The following is an 18,117-nucleotide window of genomic DNA, read 5'->3' as shown; positions in this document are numbered from 1 at the left end:
TTAACACTGGGAGAGTGCACTTTTCGTAGTTGAACCTGTACTCTGAGTCGGTCGGGGTGGTGGGAATTTTTGACCTGATAGAATACATACTTGGAATTGGCATTCTTACCCAACTGATGGGGAAAATGAAATCTAACGGTCTAAAACGCATTCCGTGGTGATTATCGGCACAACACTCTGAAATGTCTCCTGGCAGTCTGACTCTTTTGGAACCTAGTCCCTTTAATGTCACTTTATTGGCGGGGGGTGGGGGGTGGGGGGTGGCAGAGTGTAGATAGATATTGTGAAGCACTTATGAAGCCAAGTCGATTGATTCCACAAGTTGTAAGGAGCACTCAGGATCCTGACTAATCCTTGGTGATGGAAGTTGTTTAAATGGACCCATAATTCTAGAGAGGATAAAGGTAATTTATCTCTTATAATAATATCTCTTATAATAATTTTTTAACATTATAACATTTCAATTATTGGTAACAGATCCTTAGAATGTTTTGTTGTTGTTGTTGTTTTGTTGTTTGTTTTGTTTTACCATTTCTATGACACAAAGTAGTTTTTTCTTTAGTCAAATGGCTATGGACCAACTCACTCTTCTCTGGAAATAATTTCAAATTCATTTAAGCATCTAGGCAAGGCTCACCCAATTAAAATAGCAACATGGCTCCCAATGACTTGCAATGACTTGTTTGATTTCTATGATAGAAATGATTAGGGGCGCCTGGGTGGCTCAGTGGGTTAAAGCTTCTGCCTACAGCTCAGGTCATGGTCACAGGGTCCTGGGATCAAGCTCCACATTGGGCTCTCTGTTCAACAGGGAGCCTGCTTCCCTTCCTTTCTCTCTGCCTGCCTCTCTGTCTACTTGTGATCTCTGTCAAATAAATTTTAAAAATCTTAAAAAAAAAAAAAAGATGAAGAAGAAGAAAAGAAATGATTGAGGGCATATATTTGAGGAGAATTGCTCAGAAAATCTTACCATTATAAAAACATATAAACTGAGGCACTAGGGTGGCTCAGTCGGTTAAATGTCTGCCTTTGGCTCAGGTCATGATCCCAGGGTCCTGAGATCAAGCCCGGTGTTGGGCTCCTTGCTCAGTTGAGAATCTGTTTCTCACTCTGACCATACTCATGCTCTTTCTCTCCCAAATAAATAAATAAAATCTTAAAAAATAAAACAAAACATATAGCCTTGCTACCCAGACATTTTTATTACTTTAATTAAAAGTTAGAAAAGTAAATAAAGATAATTAATTATTGATAAATCTTCCCATTATAATTCATTTACCATTGTTCAAAGATTAGGTAAAACAGTTACATGTAAAACATTAAATATACAGAACTATCTTGGTAAATAGTGGGGCCGGTGGAATGTAGTTAGATGTGTGAAGAAAAATAAAACCAAGATTGATTTTATATATGCAGCATCCTTGATGAAGAGTGTGCCTGTTTCAGATCTATGTAAGGAAGTCAATGCGACTCTCAAGAAGAAAATGAAAGACTTTGACATGTTCAAGATTAACTGGCAACTTATCTAGGCGATAATGAGGGGGTCCTGAGGAGGAGGAGGCATTATTCAGTATGGAGGAAGGAGTGTCATTAGTGTGAATTAAAATAAATGAGTGGCATTCAGGTCAGTCATTAGCATAGAAAAAAAATTACTAGGATTAAAAAAAAAAAACATAATACACAGCCTTGGAAGATGTCACATTACAAATAAGATATTAATGACAGTGGTTTCGGTAGGACCCTTTAAATCTGGCCTTAACAGTAATTTCTTAGACAAAAGAACAGATGGGGGAAAGTAGTATATTGAGATATCTGACATAATCTCAGTGTATGAATTATGGGTTCACCCACATCAAAAACAGAAGAAAGCCCGGGTTAATTTCTTCTAGAGCATTTTTTTTTCCAGTTACTTACTTGGGTATCTCAGTCCCCTTGGGCAGGGATCACTTAACATTTCTGGCCCTTGCACCCATCTCCCCCACCCCCCACAGCCCCTGTGTTTTCATTCTTAGGATCAGTAAGGTCTCGTTCAGCTTTAAAATTCTGACCCTCTTAAGTAAATGTGTTTTATCTTCAAAATTTGTTTTGAGGATATCAGTAGAGAAAGGAACACTTTGATTTTAAATAAAAGCTTCTCTAGCTAATCCCTTTATTTACATAATTTTAGGGATGGACTTCTCTGTGGGCACATATCATGGGTTCCTGCAGGAGAAAGTGATAACACAATCGCTACAGTGCTACATTGTAATGCACTTTTCTTATCTACACATTTAAACTTATATCCTTTCTAGAGTTATGGTAAAATTAACCTTTTAACCTTAATGATTATGGTTTGGAAGAAAGATATTTAATGAACACAGACCCCAGGTTGATATATTAAATTGAAATCATTACCAGCAATTTGTGTAAAACAGACGGCAAACATATAATTTGATAGTTTCATCATGGAAAACCACCTCCCCCGCCACCACCAAAATGTGGTTAGGGGAGAAGAGAGAGAATGTTCTACTGCGCATTGCCAATATGTTTGTAGACAAAGTTCAAAGAATGTTATTGGTATCCTTTTGCCTTTTTTCTCTTCTCTGAATCAACTTTATCAGTAGTAGCAGAGAAAACCTATACAATTGTAGGTAAATATCTCATTATTATGAATATTTAGATTTCTTCAGCTATCATGAATACAGATAAACTCATACTTTCTAGATTTTAGTAGTTATTTGCACTTACTTGGAATTCCTTGCAAATCTATGAGTTGAAAATCCCTTGAGAAAGCTTCTGCCATGTTTTATTCCAGTATTTTCACATTTTAGCTGAAATAGACTTCAGAATTTTTATGTATCATATGCTTTTTAAACAACTACATTTTACCTTATTTATAATAATAGCATCTAGGATGACTCCCAAATGCATTTTTTGGAGGAATGTACACGCAACTTCTTTTCAGAAGCTTCTTTGTTACATTATTTACTTCTAAACTAAGTGCAACCAATCTGAGCTAAAAATGTGTTTTATTGGAAATTTTTATTGGAAAATCTGGGCAAACCTTATTATATTCATGGGTATAATTTGATCAACAGGGAAGAAGAAGATTTCCTCGACCCTCTTAAGGTCCTTGGTTAGGTCTGAAAATTAAAGTGACAAAGACAGATTAACAGAAGAAAGCATATAAATTTATATAAGTTCTACATGATGTTTTAGCCCCCATAAGGAAATGAAGACCCAAAGAATTGTCAAAACCCACTTGCTTTCAAAGTAGGTGACAGGGAGATAGGCAGGTGTCAGGAGGCTAAAAGGAGGTGTGAAATAATATGGTCTGCTTATATAGAATTCTCTCCATCTCAACCTCTTGTGCTTGTTGATAATAAAAATGATACCTTCCTTCTGATACAGGGAGTCATCTTCCACATGGGAATTTAATATTCTAATAATTAATATTAAAATATAAAATTAATATAATGTATTAATACATTAATAATATGAAAACATTTAATATAACTGAATGTTTTCCTGTATTTGCTCTTTTCCAGTGCCTTTCACTCAAAAGAGTCAGTATAGCAAAGTGGCATATTTTGGGATGATGTTCTCTTAACTCCTTCAACACGCAGTGGTAGCAACAGCCTTTAGGAAGTTTGCTGTAAGAGGAAGCGAAACAGCAGGGGCTTAACCAAAGCAGGGTTTGTTTGTCTCATGTAAAGAAACGTAGTGGTGGACAGAAAAGTGCTCCCGCAGGGCTCCTGCTGTCTCCTACCCGCTCTGCCATTTATCGTGTGTTTGCTTTCATCTCCATTCTCCTTATCTAACGGGTTTATGATGACTAATATAATTCTAGGCATCTGCTCCGCTTTGCAAAGAGCGGAGGGTAAGGATAAATGCCGGACACATGGGCCCCTTTTACTACCTGAACTAGAACTCTACCAGAGACCACACCTGGCATTTATCCACACGGACTGGAAGATGACTAGTAAGGAGGGCTTTGTGGGTTGCAGTTGTCGATGAAACAGCAGCACAGCAAAAATATACACATACTCAAATCACAGTGAAAAATCTAAATATGCAAATAGAAGTCAGGATTTTTTTCTTTTTTTTGTTTTTGTTTTTTTTTTTTTAACAAGTTTATCACTTGTTATTTCCCAATGGGGAACCATTCCTATTCAAAATACCAAGTTGTTCTGTAGTGTGGATATTTCTGACCAGATTTTCATGAGTTCTGCAATATTGTTTTTGCTCTTGATATAATTTGCTCTTGATACACTATTTTCTTGATATAATTTGATTATATCATGATTTCTGCTCTCTGTAAAATTTTCCAGAATTCCTAGCTTGAGTTCCTTGATTATGGCGTTCACCGTGAATACTGGTGGTGTCTTACAATTTCAGATCAGCAGGAGGCTTAGCATCTATGCTTGGGCCTTGAACCAAGTTATTGCCCGAATGTCTTTTATTTCATTTTTAAAGATTTTTATTTACTTAGTTAGTTAGTTAACGGACAGAGAGAGAGAAAACACAGTCAGAGAGGCCGACAGAGGGAGAGGAAGAAGCAGACTCCCAACTGAGCAGGGACACCACCCCTGCCCTGGGCTTGATCCCAAGACTCCTAGTCACATGATCTGAGCCAAAGGCAGATGCTTAACGATTGAGCCACCCAGGCACCCACATGAATGTCTTTTAAAAGTTACAATATAAAAAAACATTTAGGGGCACCTGGGTGGCTCCGAGGGTTAAGCCTTTGCCTTCGGCTCGGGTCATGTTCTCAGGGTCCTGGGATCGAGCCCCACATCGGGCTCTTTACTGGCGAGGAGACTGCTTCCCCCTCTCACTCTGTCTGCCTCTCTGCCTACTTGTAATCTGTCAAAATAAAATCTTAAAAAAATAAAACATTTAGAATCCAGAAGCTGAACATTAGTAACTACTTGTCAAACTATAGGAAACATTAGCAAAAGGAAAAAATATATATATGAGAAGAATTGTGTGTGAAATCCAAATAATTGAATTTCAAGATAGCTTGTTTAATAAAATTTTAGAATAGAGTAATGATGCATCTATCTATCTATCCCGGTAGTTTCTGAAAAAACAAAAACAAAATTGCAGTGGTTTTATTTGGTGTATACTCTTATATCAAAAAATTGACCATGTAATTTTAAAATTTTAAAAGAGAATGAGCTACTTGTTCATTCTCTTTGAAAAGCATAGATCTCGTATTTCTCATTTGTTGGGAATAAAATACTGATATTTTAGTGTTTTCTGAAGTAAATCTTCCAGAAGTTTGATTTTTTTTTTTTTTTTTAGTTTTGAGATAATCTACGCTGTTCTACTAGTTTCTATTATTTTCATATGTAATATAATAAACTATATTTATATTACAATATAGATATTTATAAAGTATATAGTCTCCTCGCACTGCGCCTAGATATGCATGGAATTAAAATCTTTTTTTTTAATCTCCTTTTTTTTAATACCTAATCTGATCTTCATGAGTTTACTCTGCTGCCTAGATAGTAACGAGTCCCTGGGCTGGGTCAGGTCACACTTAACTTGCTTGAAACAACATCCTAGCCTCTTCTCTTTTAACCACTCTTTTCAAGGTAGACATGCACTCACCAGTGAAGCTGTTCTTCCTTTCTAGCCTGACCTTATCCTAAAATCATACAGGTACCTGGTGTGCTTACTATTTCTTGATGCTTAAGGAGGGCATGCAGCTCCAACGCTCTCCCTCTGTCCGTCTCTGTTTGCATGGTGTGTCTGGTTTGGCCCCTCAGTGCTGGCTTTTTGATTCTCTCCAGTCCCCTAGTGACTCCTTTGAGTATCTGGTGCATATGTTGCTGCCTTTGTGGATGTCCACTTGACTGTGGCCATCAGGGTCCTTTGCTCACAGAGTGATCTCTCAGCCCCTAGAATTCCTGAGCCACACACAAAGGAACAGCTTCTCTCTTTGCCCCTTGTCTCTGCCACTGCTGCGCATTCCCTGCCATGTCCTATAAAATGTGACTGCTGTGCAAGTTCTCTGGAGGCTTCCATGCTTCACAAGGGTCAGCCACTGTTTCACCAAAAGTTCTCTTACTTTCTCAAGACCTATCACCACTTTCCCCAAAGTGCTTCCCCAATGCTTCCTGTCTGTAGATGTGACCCAGAGTAGCAGGGGAGAGGGGATGAGGAGGAAGACCTTTGCATCCCATCTCCTTGTCTTCTCTCTGCCTCCCCTTCTCTTCCCCATAATCCAGAGTAGGAAGGCATCCCCCCCTTTCTGCTTTTCTGGAAGACATTCTATATTCTTTCATTCTCAGAAGGGGAAGAAGCCTCCCATGCCAGCCTCCCTGGTACTAGGAAGGGCAGCCTGTCCATGCCATCAAAGAAACTCTATGATCTGGGTCAGGCTGGCTTGGCTTTTGATGTTGTAGCCACGGGATGATTTTTAGCTATGGATAAAAATGTTTTGGATTAATATTGACCAAAAAGAAAAAAGATTACAGGATATATGTATTTTCCTTATCCTATTGGATAGAAACAAAAATGGTCAGATCCTAAACAACACAACTTCATTGTTCCAGACTCCAAACTCTCCATTTTTATTGAAAGGAATTAAACATGCTAATAAACATTAGTTTCATGCATGTTTATAGAAAAACTTTAAAGGTCTTTGAGTATATATATGTCTATGGATACATTTCCACAATGAGAGAGTACATCAAGAGAGTACATCATTCCATCCTTTGTTTCCCAATTATATAGCATATAATATACTTTTTTTCTATTTGCTTATGAGGAGACAGTTTCATTTAGATATATATCAATGGAAAGTCATAATAATTCTATCTTCAGTAACTAGATAATGAATATATTTTGAACACCCTAAATATCTTCTATTAAACTAGGGTAATTTTTTTTTAAAGATTTTACTTGTTTAATTGACAGAGAGAGAGATCACAAGTAGACAGAAAGGCAGGCAGAGAGAGGGGGATGCAGGCTCCCTGTTGAGCAGAGAGCCAACTGAGGGGCTCAGTCCCAGGACCCTGAGATCATGACCTGAGCTGAAGGCAGAAGCTTAACTCACTGAGCCACCCAGGTGCCCTTTAAACCAGGTTTTTAAATTTAAGAAATTAACTTGATAGATTCAATTAAGTCCAGAATATAAAATTAAGGAAGATCATAAAATATTTTTTTAAAGTTCTCATGGATAAAAAAAAAATGGTTTGTGTAGATTATTGTACATATGCTTGTGTTTTTTTTTTTTACTTTGACTTTGTATCTCTCATTTTTAAACTATATCAAACCAATGGTATCATATTAATGTCTTTATTTCAAGGCTAAAGTAGTTTATGAAAATAAATGTGTATTCAAATGGTCTGCTACAACAGAAATATCTGCTTGCATTGTTGAGTATTTAATACATTTTGTGAGGATTTATCCATGACTTAAAACAAAATAAAATCTATGGCATGTTATAATTAAAATAAGTAATAACCCCAAAAATGATAATTTATGGTATATAGTACTGCAAGTACTTCCAGCTCCTAGAATTGTAATTTGATACAGCATTTGAGAAAATAGGCAGTAAGACAAATTCCCTTAATGGGAAAAAGGTAGCTTTGCACTAATCAGGTTTATTAGTTTGATAACTTATCTTTTTTATTTAATTGGCATCATGTAAATTGATTTGTAAAATTAATTGGGAACATTTGTTGGCTGACATACTGTTCTTTTTATCTAATTCCCTTAAAATGACCCGATCTGATATCTTAAGTATTCAACATTAACCAGCTGAAAAACTGTCCTTGGTACATAAACATCCTATAGGGCCCAGATCCATATTGGAGTATTGTCACCATCTTTGCGAACCTATCAAAAAAAGTTACATGATTGTGCTTTACAACTAACTAATCTGCCACTATTTCGATAGATTGAAATGAATAGAGTCAATAGGTCTAACCTCTAGCCTGGGCATTTGTAATGATTAGCCGAGTGATTCTGATGCAAATGGTCTTTAGATTACTTTTCAAGAAATACGTAGGCTGGAAATTATTCCGTGCGTTCTTAGTTCTTAATACTTGGATCAAAAGAGACATGGATATTCCTCATGCATATACAATTACTAAGATGTAGAGAAATACATCTATACATGAATTTTAGCCCCCATTAGCACAAAAACGGTGGACTTGTTGAGCTTTTCCGATTTCTTGGTGATCCAGCTCTCTTCTGCCTTACTCAGCGACAGTCCATAGTCTTTGACTAAAGATCAATACAGTCTGAAAACATCACACACTATAGGGTCAAGAATGGGATTTGTAAAGAATAGGATGAGAACCTATTTATTGATTGACAGGGAAATAAGAACAGGTGGGTGGGCATAAAGAGGGTGAGACAATCTGAAGGAAGTCAACACACTCTAGTGTGTCTACTCTTAGATTTTCACCCTGGCTATCAATTTTAATGTCTTTTTCACCCTCAGGCAAATTGAGAACTACTGATCCTGTAAAAACATCATTTTCCTGGTTTTAACTCAGACAACTTTTAGAGAAATAGCATTTGTTCAACTGTGTTTTTGTTGTTGTTATAAAAGCAATGTAGCCTTGTTGGAAAAAATGTGGAAAATATATTAAACATATAAAATATATAAAAATATATATTATATATATATTTTTAAAGATTTTATTTATTTATTTGACAGAGAGAGAGAGAGATCACAAGTAGGCAGAGAGGCAGGCAGAGAAAGAGGGGAAATAGGCTCCCCGCTGAGCAGAGAGCCCAGTGTGGGGCTTGATCCCAGGACCCTGAGATCATGACCTGAGCCGAAAGCAGAGACTTAACCCACTGAGCCACCCAGGCGCCCCTATATATTATGAAATATGCCCCACACTAGCATAGAGCTGGGTGTGCAACAGGTGCAGCTTCTCAGGCTTTGATTGAAAGAGCAGTTTCCAGCTTGATTCACATCTGAAGATGTTCCTTGATTGTGCAGGAGCTTAGTAGAACTACATAATAGACTCTTGTTGCAGCAGGCCAATGGTTGACCTTTGAACCTGGAAGCACATAGGTGAACCTGCTTACCACTTCCTCAGGCTCTGTGATCACAAGATAATAACTTAACCAGTGATATATGGGGCTCAAACTCTTGGTGTAGAGGTGAGCCCAGAAAATGATGAATGTAGTATTTTCTGATAGCTTTGACTCACCTGAGAATACCCATTTGATGCACTGTGCTCTTTGATAAGCTTCCATTTTTATTTTTAAACATTGTGAAATGTAAGTGCTATAAACTACAAAAATGTTACATTTCAGAGAAAAAGAGGTACATGTGTATATAAACAAAAGCTTGCCACCCATAAAATGTGAACAAGATAAAGGTAAAAATCACTTTCTTGAAATAAGCCTCCAGGAAATACTTGTCATTTTCAAGAAGATTTTTGCCCTGTAATATCATCATTTGCTTTCTCCATCTGTTTTGTGTGTGTGTGTGTGTGTGTGTGTGTGTGTGTGTGTGTGTTTGAGCTGAGTATTGCAAACTTTTTTTTTTTTTTTTTTGGAAAGCTAAGGAGTAAGGATACCAATGAAATGCCTTGGGTTTTAGTTGGAGTGAGGCAAGGTCTCACTCTGTTTCAGACAGACAAACGCCAACATAATGGATGAGCTGACATCAACATTGAAATAACTCCTCTCACATTTAGTCCTATTTTTTTCCTTTAAGACCTCGACGGCTACCGTGAATGTGGTGGTGACAGATGTCAATGACAATGCACCGGTGTTCGATCCCTATCTGCCTAGAAATCTGTCTGTGGTGGAGGAAGAAGCCAATGCCTTTGTGGGTCAAGTGCGGGTAAGTGGAATATACATGTGTATATATGTGTATGAAATGTGTTTTTTAGTTGAGTACATTCCTCACATTTTAATTTTGAAAGGAGATTCAGCAGATGTAATGTGCAGTGGGTCATCAGAATTGTTGAAGGGAATTGGTGAGTGAGATCACTTGGGTATAAGGCAAAACAGCAGTAAAGTGCATTCATTCTCAGTCACAGTGCTGGATGCTCTTCAAGATTGTGTTCTTGTTTTTCATAAATCTCATGTCCATTTGACTTCACTTATTAAGCATGTCGATTTACATTTTGTGAACCTTGGGTGATTTAAACATTGATTCATTGGAGAGTACTCTTCTCTTATTTAGTATATATTTTTATTTTCTGGAGTTATAATAAGGTATCTATAGAGAAATATGTAATTAGCTATACTATTTAGTAAGAATTCGTAATATGAATCCGTATCAGAATATGGATGTTTAGAGGCAAATTCATCTGGTTGGATAAACATCCATTTAACATTGCTTTGCACCCACATTTCACACACACACACACCTCTTGTCTAACACTGATTCTAACACTGGATCTATAAGCACCTCTTGCGCTTGTGTACCTCTTGCTCTAACACCTCTTGTCTAACCTGATTCTAACACTGGATGTATCAGCTGGTTTCTGTACTTCCTTTGAAGAATAATCCCATTTTTCTTCTAGAAGCAGTATATCCTCAGTTGGGCCATACTTGGTCTTGAACGTGGTTGATGGTTTAGAAGCCATAAGCTGAGAGCAAATTTTGAGGAAGTCACACATATTTCACAGTATCTACCTGAGAGGAGGCATCTGTGTGAGCCACAGGCAAAGAAAGAACCATTGTCTCACAAGGAGTGGGTCACCCAGGTGTGAGTCCAGACTTCAGGATCCCACCTTTTCCCTGTTAAAGCCTTGAGTCTTTTTTTTTTTTAAGATTTTTTCATTTATTTATTTGACAGACAGATCACAAGTAGGAAGAGAAGCAGGCAGAGAGAGGAGGAAGCAGGCTTCCTGCTGAGCAGAGAGCCCGATGAGGGGCTCGATTCCAGGACCCTGGGATCATGACCTGAGCTGAAGGAAGAGGCTTTAACCCACTGAGCACCCAGGTGCCCCTAAAGCTTTGAGACCTGAATAGGAATTTTGCTGGTGCCTTGAAGCAAGCCTTCTCTACAAGCCAAATGCTCTTCCAGTCAGAAAAAGATCTGGTGTTCAGTCCAGTTTCCTCTGTGGCTGCAGAAGAAAAGAACTTCTCTAAATGTTGTTAAAGGCATAGACCTTCTGCCTTTCATACCAATCCCTGAGATTTTGACTGGGCAGCGTGAGCTCATCAGTTTTTTCCCTTAGCTCTGACTATACTCGACAACAACTCCATAGCCATACTCATCATCCCTGTCACTCTGCCTCTCAAATCCTGGAGAGATTGCATAATGTGTACATTCCTTCATGCCTTGATACAGCCCCAGCTCACCACAGGGGAGAGGACTAGTCCTTGTGCTACTGTAACAAACCACGGGGTCTTGATACCATGTAGCCAGCAAGCCATCCAGCTCCAGAAGCCTGTGTATTAGTACTTCCAGCTTTGACTGTGGACTCTATAAGAAAAGACCTGTAGACAAAAGATTGTACTAGCTTTTACTGTGTACTCTATAAGAAAAGACCTGTAGACAAAAGATTGAGGTAGAAATCATTTTTGAGAAGTTCAAGTGATACTCACAGGCAAGTAGGAAGCAATGCAGGGAAAAGACAGCTGCTAATAAAGGGGCAACTATTAAACCAGTCATTAGGAACACTGGAGCTCAATTCCAAGGGCAAATCTAGGAAATTCTCCAAACATATGTCCCAGAATTATTGATCCTGAGATGTGATGGGACTGGCAAATTCATGCACGAAATCCTGAGAGTTCTTGGTCACCAATGCTGTGGAGGAGGGCGTTGTTGGTACTTCCTGCCTCCAGGGCAAGCAAGCAGCCAGCTCTCTGCCGTTTGGATACAAGGGCATTGGGTCAGACTGTAGACACCAGCAGACAGAAATCAGCCAGAAAGTATACATATTCCAAGGGCCACACATAGGGCACTGACAGTCTATTACACTAGGCAAACAAGGTGGTAAAATGATTGGCATGTGCAGAAAACACAGAAAAGGGGATGGTGATGAATTTGGCTCATGAAGGATGAACATTGATGAGAAGAAAATTAGGAGGAGTTGGAAGCGGTCTAATGTGATTGCATGAATAAAAACACAGACACAGAGCATAGGACATGCCATATTACATGTGCCAAGTTGTGAACATTTCTCTGTGCATATTGGCAAAAATGTTGGCAGGGGGGCCCCTGGAGGGTTTGAGGTATAGTATCACTAGATTTTTTTATAAAGATTAGTCTTGAATAGACTATAATGGGAGATACTACATCCAGAAAGCTGGATCAGAAGGTAATTATAAGAGCCCAGACATAGAGACATAAGCTATTACAATCGTTTAATCATAGTGATGTTAAATATTGGGTTGCCTGGGTGTCTCAGTTTATTAAGCATCTGCCTTTGGCTCAGGTCATGGTCTCAGGGTCTTGGGGTTGAGCCCTGTGTTGGGTTCCCTGCTCAATGGGAAGCCTGCTTCTCCCTCTGCCTCTGCCCTTCCCCACATTTGTGCTCTCTCTCTCAAATAAATAAAAAACCTTAAAAAAAATACCATTACAGTTGCCATTCTAGTTGCCACTAGAGAACTGAAAAATATATTTAGTCAGAACTACCAACTACTCAGATAAAATAAACAGGTATTGAAATCATTTAGGAAAATTATCTTTTCCATTTCTCTTTATTTACTTAGCAGAGAGATAAAACCCATATGGAATATATAATTAATAATATGTAAGGAGATAGTAACATAATGATAATTATTGGTAATTTTTATTTCTCCTTTCTCATTATGGTTACTTTTCCTAGTGGTTCTTTGTCTATGAAGGATTTACAGCGTTAAGTTGGTTTCTCATCTCCTAATTCTTAAATTAGATGAGAAATGGCCTCTGTAGTTTATTTCAGCATTAAAAATTGAGATATAAACTTTAGCATTCATAATTTGACAAAGCAGTAATTGTCCTGGTCTTTAGGCAATAACATGCTCTCACAAAAAACTAAAATGAGTTTGAAAGTACAAAGGAACACAGAAACGTGCCAAGCAGGTGCAGCCTACTGATTCTGCTCAGTTCCAAGAAGTTCTAATGTTCTGAGAATGGAATTTTGATGCATCATAATGGTCTCCTGTTGCTAACTAATGATAATTATATAATACATTAATTTCACTAAATGACTCATGCTCTGCTTATAAAATTTATTTTTAATTGTCACCAAAAAACTATTAAGACAATTTAAAACCAAGATACATATGGTTAGTTATTGCACTGAATTTGAGCTACCAACTGAAGGGGGTTTTGTTCTAATGATGTTTTAGCATGCATAATCCAATATTTGCATGCAAAAGCTGAAGAAAAATTTATTTACTTTTTATGTGTTAAGGTAGTGTTGTGGTATCAAACTTTATTAAATAGGGAATACTTCTGAAGCAGTATTTATGGATTATGCAGAGCAAAGAATTTTATCAGCATATTAATAAAAAAAAAACCTACCAGCCAGTAATTTCTGAAAGTAGAACTCACAACACACAAGTATGATATACCACACTTAGCTTTGGAAATCATTTGCATAATTCTCAGAGCATATGCAGCAGCAGTATTGTTGGGGAGAGAAGAAAGTATGTAGATACACATAGAACAGACTCCCTCTCTACATCAAGTGTCCAATGTGTCATCCTGATGATTTCCTAAAGGATGAGGAATGCCACAGAGGACTAAGGCAGCTGTGTCAAGGTTCATGGGAAAATGTATTCATCTGCAGTCTCTTGACAAATTAGTGAAATTCTAGGTTGGGGGGAGTGGAGAAAGAAAGAAAGAGAAGAAAAATACCAGGCAGATAGGATAGAGGACAGAGTTGAACTTAAACAACAAAAAGTAACGATGTACTGTATGGTGACTAACATAACATAAAAAAGAAAAAAAAATTTAAGAAAGAAAATGGGGTTACCTAAAAATAATAAATAAATAAGAGGCAATTTGAGAACAGTTTGACAGTCATGGAGGACTGGTTCAGAGGCGTTCTGGAAAATTGATGAGAATCATGTTGAGTTCTGATGAGGAAGCCCAGGGAGGCCTAATGATACAGCTGCTGGTAGAAAGACTTGGTAACTGGGTGACATGGCATGTCCAAATAAAGTCTTATCCAATACCCTTTCCAGCATGTCATCGCAGGAGGCAGTGTCTAGAGGATCAGTAAGTATATCCTGACTCTGGGACACAAGCAGGCCAACAGTTCATCCCCAGGTGGGTCTCAGATATAAGAGGCCTCATACCTGCTACAGAAAATCTCCACTCCTCCCAGATCCTGGAGTGTGCAGATAAGCAGCAGAAGACTTGGTGGGAGGGGAAGAGAAAGAGAAAGTAAGAGAGATGTTACAGAATACAGAATATTTATCCACATGCCTACATATATAAACAATTTATGTATGCATGTGTTATTGGTAAGGTAAACAGCTGAGGGTAAAGAAGCTGGGTGGGCACCTGGGTGGCTCAGTCGATTAAGCATCTGCCTTTGACTCAGGTCACGGTCTCAGGGTCTTGGGATCGAGCCCTGTGTTGGGCTCCCTGCTCAGTGGGAAGCCTTCTTCTCCCTCTGCCTCTGCCTTTCCTCTGTGTTTGTGCTCTCATTTTTTTTCTTAAAGTTTGCCAAACTGCTTAGATGTGTCTCCCAGACCCTCTTTCTTCCTAAATCAGAAGGACAGGCTAACAGTGGGTCATTCTGATGTGTGAGTCAGGCGGACCACTTTGGTCCCACCAGCAACACTGGGTCAGCAGAAGTGGAGAATCGTGACAGCCCACTCAGGATGGTGCATGCCACTTTCATTCATTTTCTCGACTAATGTCTGATGGATTCTACCCCGAGTCTGGATGGGGAGTGAGGAGGAGATAAAAGGGGCAGCAGGCCGGGGAGAAGTCTGTTCTATAAGCCCTGTCTTCATCAAGGCGTCCCAAGGAGAACTTCTTTGTAGTTGTCCAACAGAATTTAGCATGAGGAAGATGAGAAGCTGTTTTCACTTTGGCCCTGGATGGCCCAGGAGTTCTTCAGTAAATATTCTGGGTGAGTGGATATTGAGGGGAGGGGGAAACTTGGAGCTTCCTCTAGCTCTCTGGCCTCCTAGCAGCATCTCAGGGAGGGTTCCTTAGGACCCACAATTCTCCTTAAGTTCATTCTTTCTGTTTTTCAGAGTAGCCCTGGGCCTGAAAGCCCACACAAATGCACAGAAGGCTTGCTTGGAAATAACACTGTCTCTTCTGTTTAAACCAGGTTCTTAGTGGTGTATATGATATAGAGTGACCCGCTTCCCGGCCAACTTCCCGTCAATGCCTTGTAGAAAATCTTACGCCGACCTGACTTCTTTTAGCTCTAAGTAACAGAAATAGAGCCCTGAGTCAACAAAATGTTCTTCCGGTTCTAAAACAAAAGAGGCTGAATTTATTTAACCTGAAACAGAAATGTATTCCCAACATGAGGTCTGTATGGTAAATGCCAGCCGCTGTAAAAGGGTTGTGATTCAGTCTAAACCCTTAGAGTGGTTTTAAAATCATTAGTGAACTTCAACATTGAGAAGGGTAGGGATGCTTTTCATTTAAATAATAAATTGGTATTTCCTCCAAATATACAATTGAATATTAGGGAAAATAAATCTGAACCTCAGTGGCATGTCTCTGATGAATGTCCTTGTCATCTCCCTGTGTGGGGCTCTAAAAATGAAATGAAGGTGGGAGCTTTATGGTGTTTTATTTACTTTTTGTAGCTCAGTCTGGCATTCAGCAGTGCCTAAAACTATCATACTTCTTTTTTAAGTGGGCCACAAGTGGGAAATGTTATGGGTTCTCTCGTCAAGTCATGCTATGCAATGCAAACCCTGTACTCAGTCAACTCAAGGAATCCCACACAATTTGAAAAGTCAGTGACATGGATTTTAAGGCTGCTACCTAACAATATTTATAATGGAGGTTTATTTGCGGCTTGTGAATATGTTTGAAGCTTGGTGATCCTTGAGATAATGAGAAGTTGGTAAATGAGTTAGAACAGGTTGTGCATGTATTTTTGAGGTGTTTACTTAAGGCCTACCCTTAGAGCAGTTTATAGTCTTACTGTGAGCCATCATGATAAATACACGTGTGTGTGTGCCTGTGTTTGTGTGCTTGTGTAAATATTCACAGTTGCATAATCCCAGATGTGGGATGAATGATCACGGTCCCCTCCTTACCACTGAATGTCATCTTTATCTGAATAACTTCACCGTTGCCATTGAAGTGGGTCTTTTTCCCCTTCTTGAGACCCTACAACCTGTTTGGTCCTGGTCTCCGTATGTTTATGCACATCTGATTCTTTCTACCTATCCCTAGATCTGTTTGCTTCTTAAACCTTCTCTTTTAATACTGTATAGTAATACTCTTTTTTCTAGTTTCATTGAGGTATCACTGGCATTCAGAAAACTACACGTGACTCATGTATGCAATTCAGTTGAGTTTGATTTAGGACATATGGATACTCTTGTTATTGTCACCACGATCAAGGTGACAGACGTTTCCTCCCCAGCTAACATATTCAACATGCATAACACTCAACCCTTATCTTCAGCTTCTTCAGATGGGGCTCTCTGCCCTGAATTCTGCTTCTCGGTCACTCTGTTACAAGCCAGATGCTGGGAAGCCTTGCATCTCTTCTTTCTACCTCACTGTCCACATCTGGTCCATCTGATAACTTTACATGGCTCTCCCTGTTCTCAGATTCCTTCCTTCTTCCTCTAGACAAGCACAGTCCAGCTCTGTTTCTCACCTGAGCTAATGTCACAATGTCTTTTTTTATTCTTTTAATCACAGGTTTATTTTATTTTTCTGCTATGCATCAAGGACACACTACATTAAAGTGTATCTTTATAGTTTGCTTGACTGCTATTTTTTTCACTTAATTGATTATCCCAACACTAGTCTGCACACCTCCTAATTATCCTCAGCATACTTGCTGGAATGCTCTTCTCTAACCAAGTGTTCAGCTACAGGAAAACATCTCTCCATGCAGCAAAAAAGGCTTCCCTAGCTTTCCCTGAGTCTGTTCTAACCTGCTTGTAGCTACCAAGACAGGTTCTCAGTACTACTCCGGAGTCCCTGTGCCTTTGCTTGTATTCCAGCCTTGATTTCTTCTTTTTCCATCCTTTATCTAGAGTGCTGATCTTTGAAATTATGGCCAAACATAATCTCTTCCAGAAAACCCTACCTGAACTTTTCTGTTTCCTAAGTGACCCATACGCATGGTTCCATTTATACTGTGCACCTTTTTTTATTAATAATACTATTTATTTTTTATTGTGTTATGTTAGTATACATTTTTGGTAGTACTTACAAAACATACTGAAGTTATCTATTTACCCCAATTTCTTAGAAGCAGAGACTGTGTCATATTGATCTGATAAACCTACTATTCAGCCAAAATATTTGACTTTTAGAAGATGCTGAATTAAACTAGACCTAATGGATTAAAATTATCTAAAAGTGCATTTTTTTCAGTGAAGATTCAGATACATTGTACAAAGAGAAGAGCTGTAATAGATGTTAACATACCCACAAATAAATCGTCTTCACAAAGTTTTGTTATTGGGTATCAGTCTAGTTTTGGAATTTCAGCATGTAGGATAGGAGATTCATTTAAAATGGTCATTTAAAAAGCAGTGTTGGGGCACCTGGGTGGCTCAGTCACTTAAGCGTCTACCTTCGGCTCAGGTCATGATTCCGAGGTTCTGGGATAGAGTCCCACATTGGGCTCCCTGCTGAGCGGGTTCTTCCTCTCCCACTTCCCCTGCTTGTGTTCCCTCTCTCGCTGTCTCTCTCTGTCAAAAACAAACAAACAAACAAACAAACAAAAAAACATAAAATCTTTAAAGGGAAAAAAAAAACCGCAGTATTAATGCAAAGAACAAGTGAAATTTCTAATCAGGACAGGGCAAAATCTTTACCACCTGGAGACAGGGAAACATCTCGGTCTAAGATGATTTACATGCAGGAATCCTCTGACAGATACGCTACCAACCTGTTGGGCCACACTCTTGGAGCTGTATTTTCTACCCACCTCTTTACAATAGATACTCCATTCTAATTATTTAATATTTGTCTAAGAAGAAATACGGACTATTTTTGCCTCACAAACCCGTGCTCCATTCATCCAGCTTTGCCTT

The 18,117-nt window shown here is 38.6% G+C and overlaps 1 protein-coding gene across 1 annotated transcript in view; it reads left to right on the top strand.

Moving 5' to 3' along the window:
• The window catches only part of PCDH15 (protocadherin related 15), a 1,723,534-nt gene that overhangs the window by 1,441,433 nt on the left and 263,984 nt on the right, over positions 1 to 18,117 (top strand). The window contains exon 21 of the mRNA XM_032313059.1: positions 9,680 to 9,808. Within this exon, the coding sequence (XP_032168950.1) occupies positions 9,680 to 9,808 (129 nt within the window). The remainder of the gene's footprint in view (positions 1 to 9,679; positions 9,809 to 18,117) is intronic.

This window comes from Mustela erminea, chromosome 14 (assembly GCF_009829155.1).
Source record: "Mustela erminea isolate mMusErm1 chromosome 14, mMusErm1.Pri, whole genome shotgun sequence".
Taxonomy (NCBI): domain Eukaryota; kingdom Metazoa; phylum Chordata; class Mammalia; order Carnivora; family Mustelidae; genus Mustela; species Mustela erminea.
This window is presented reverse-complemented; position numbering and strand designations above follow the sequence as displayed.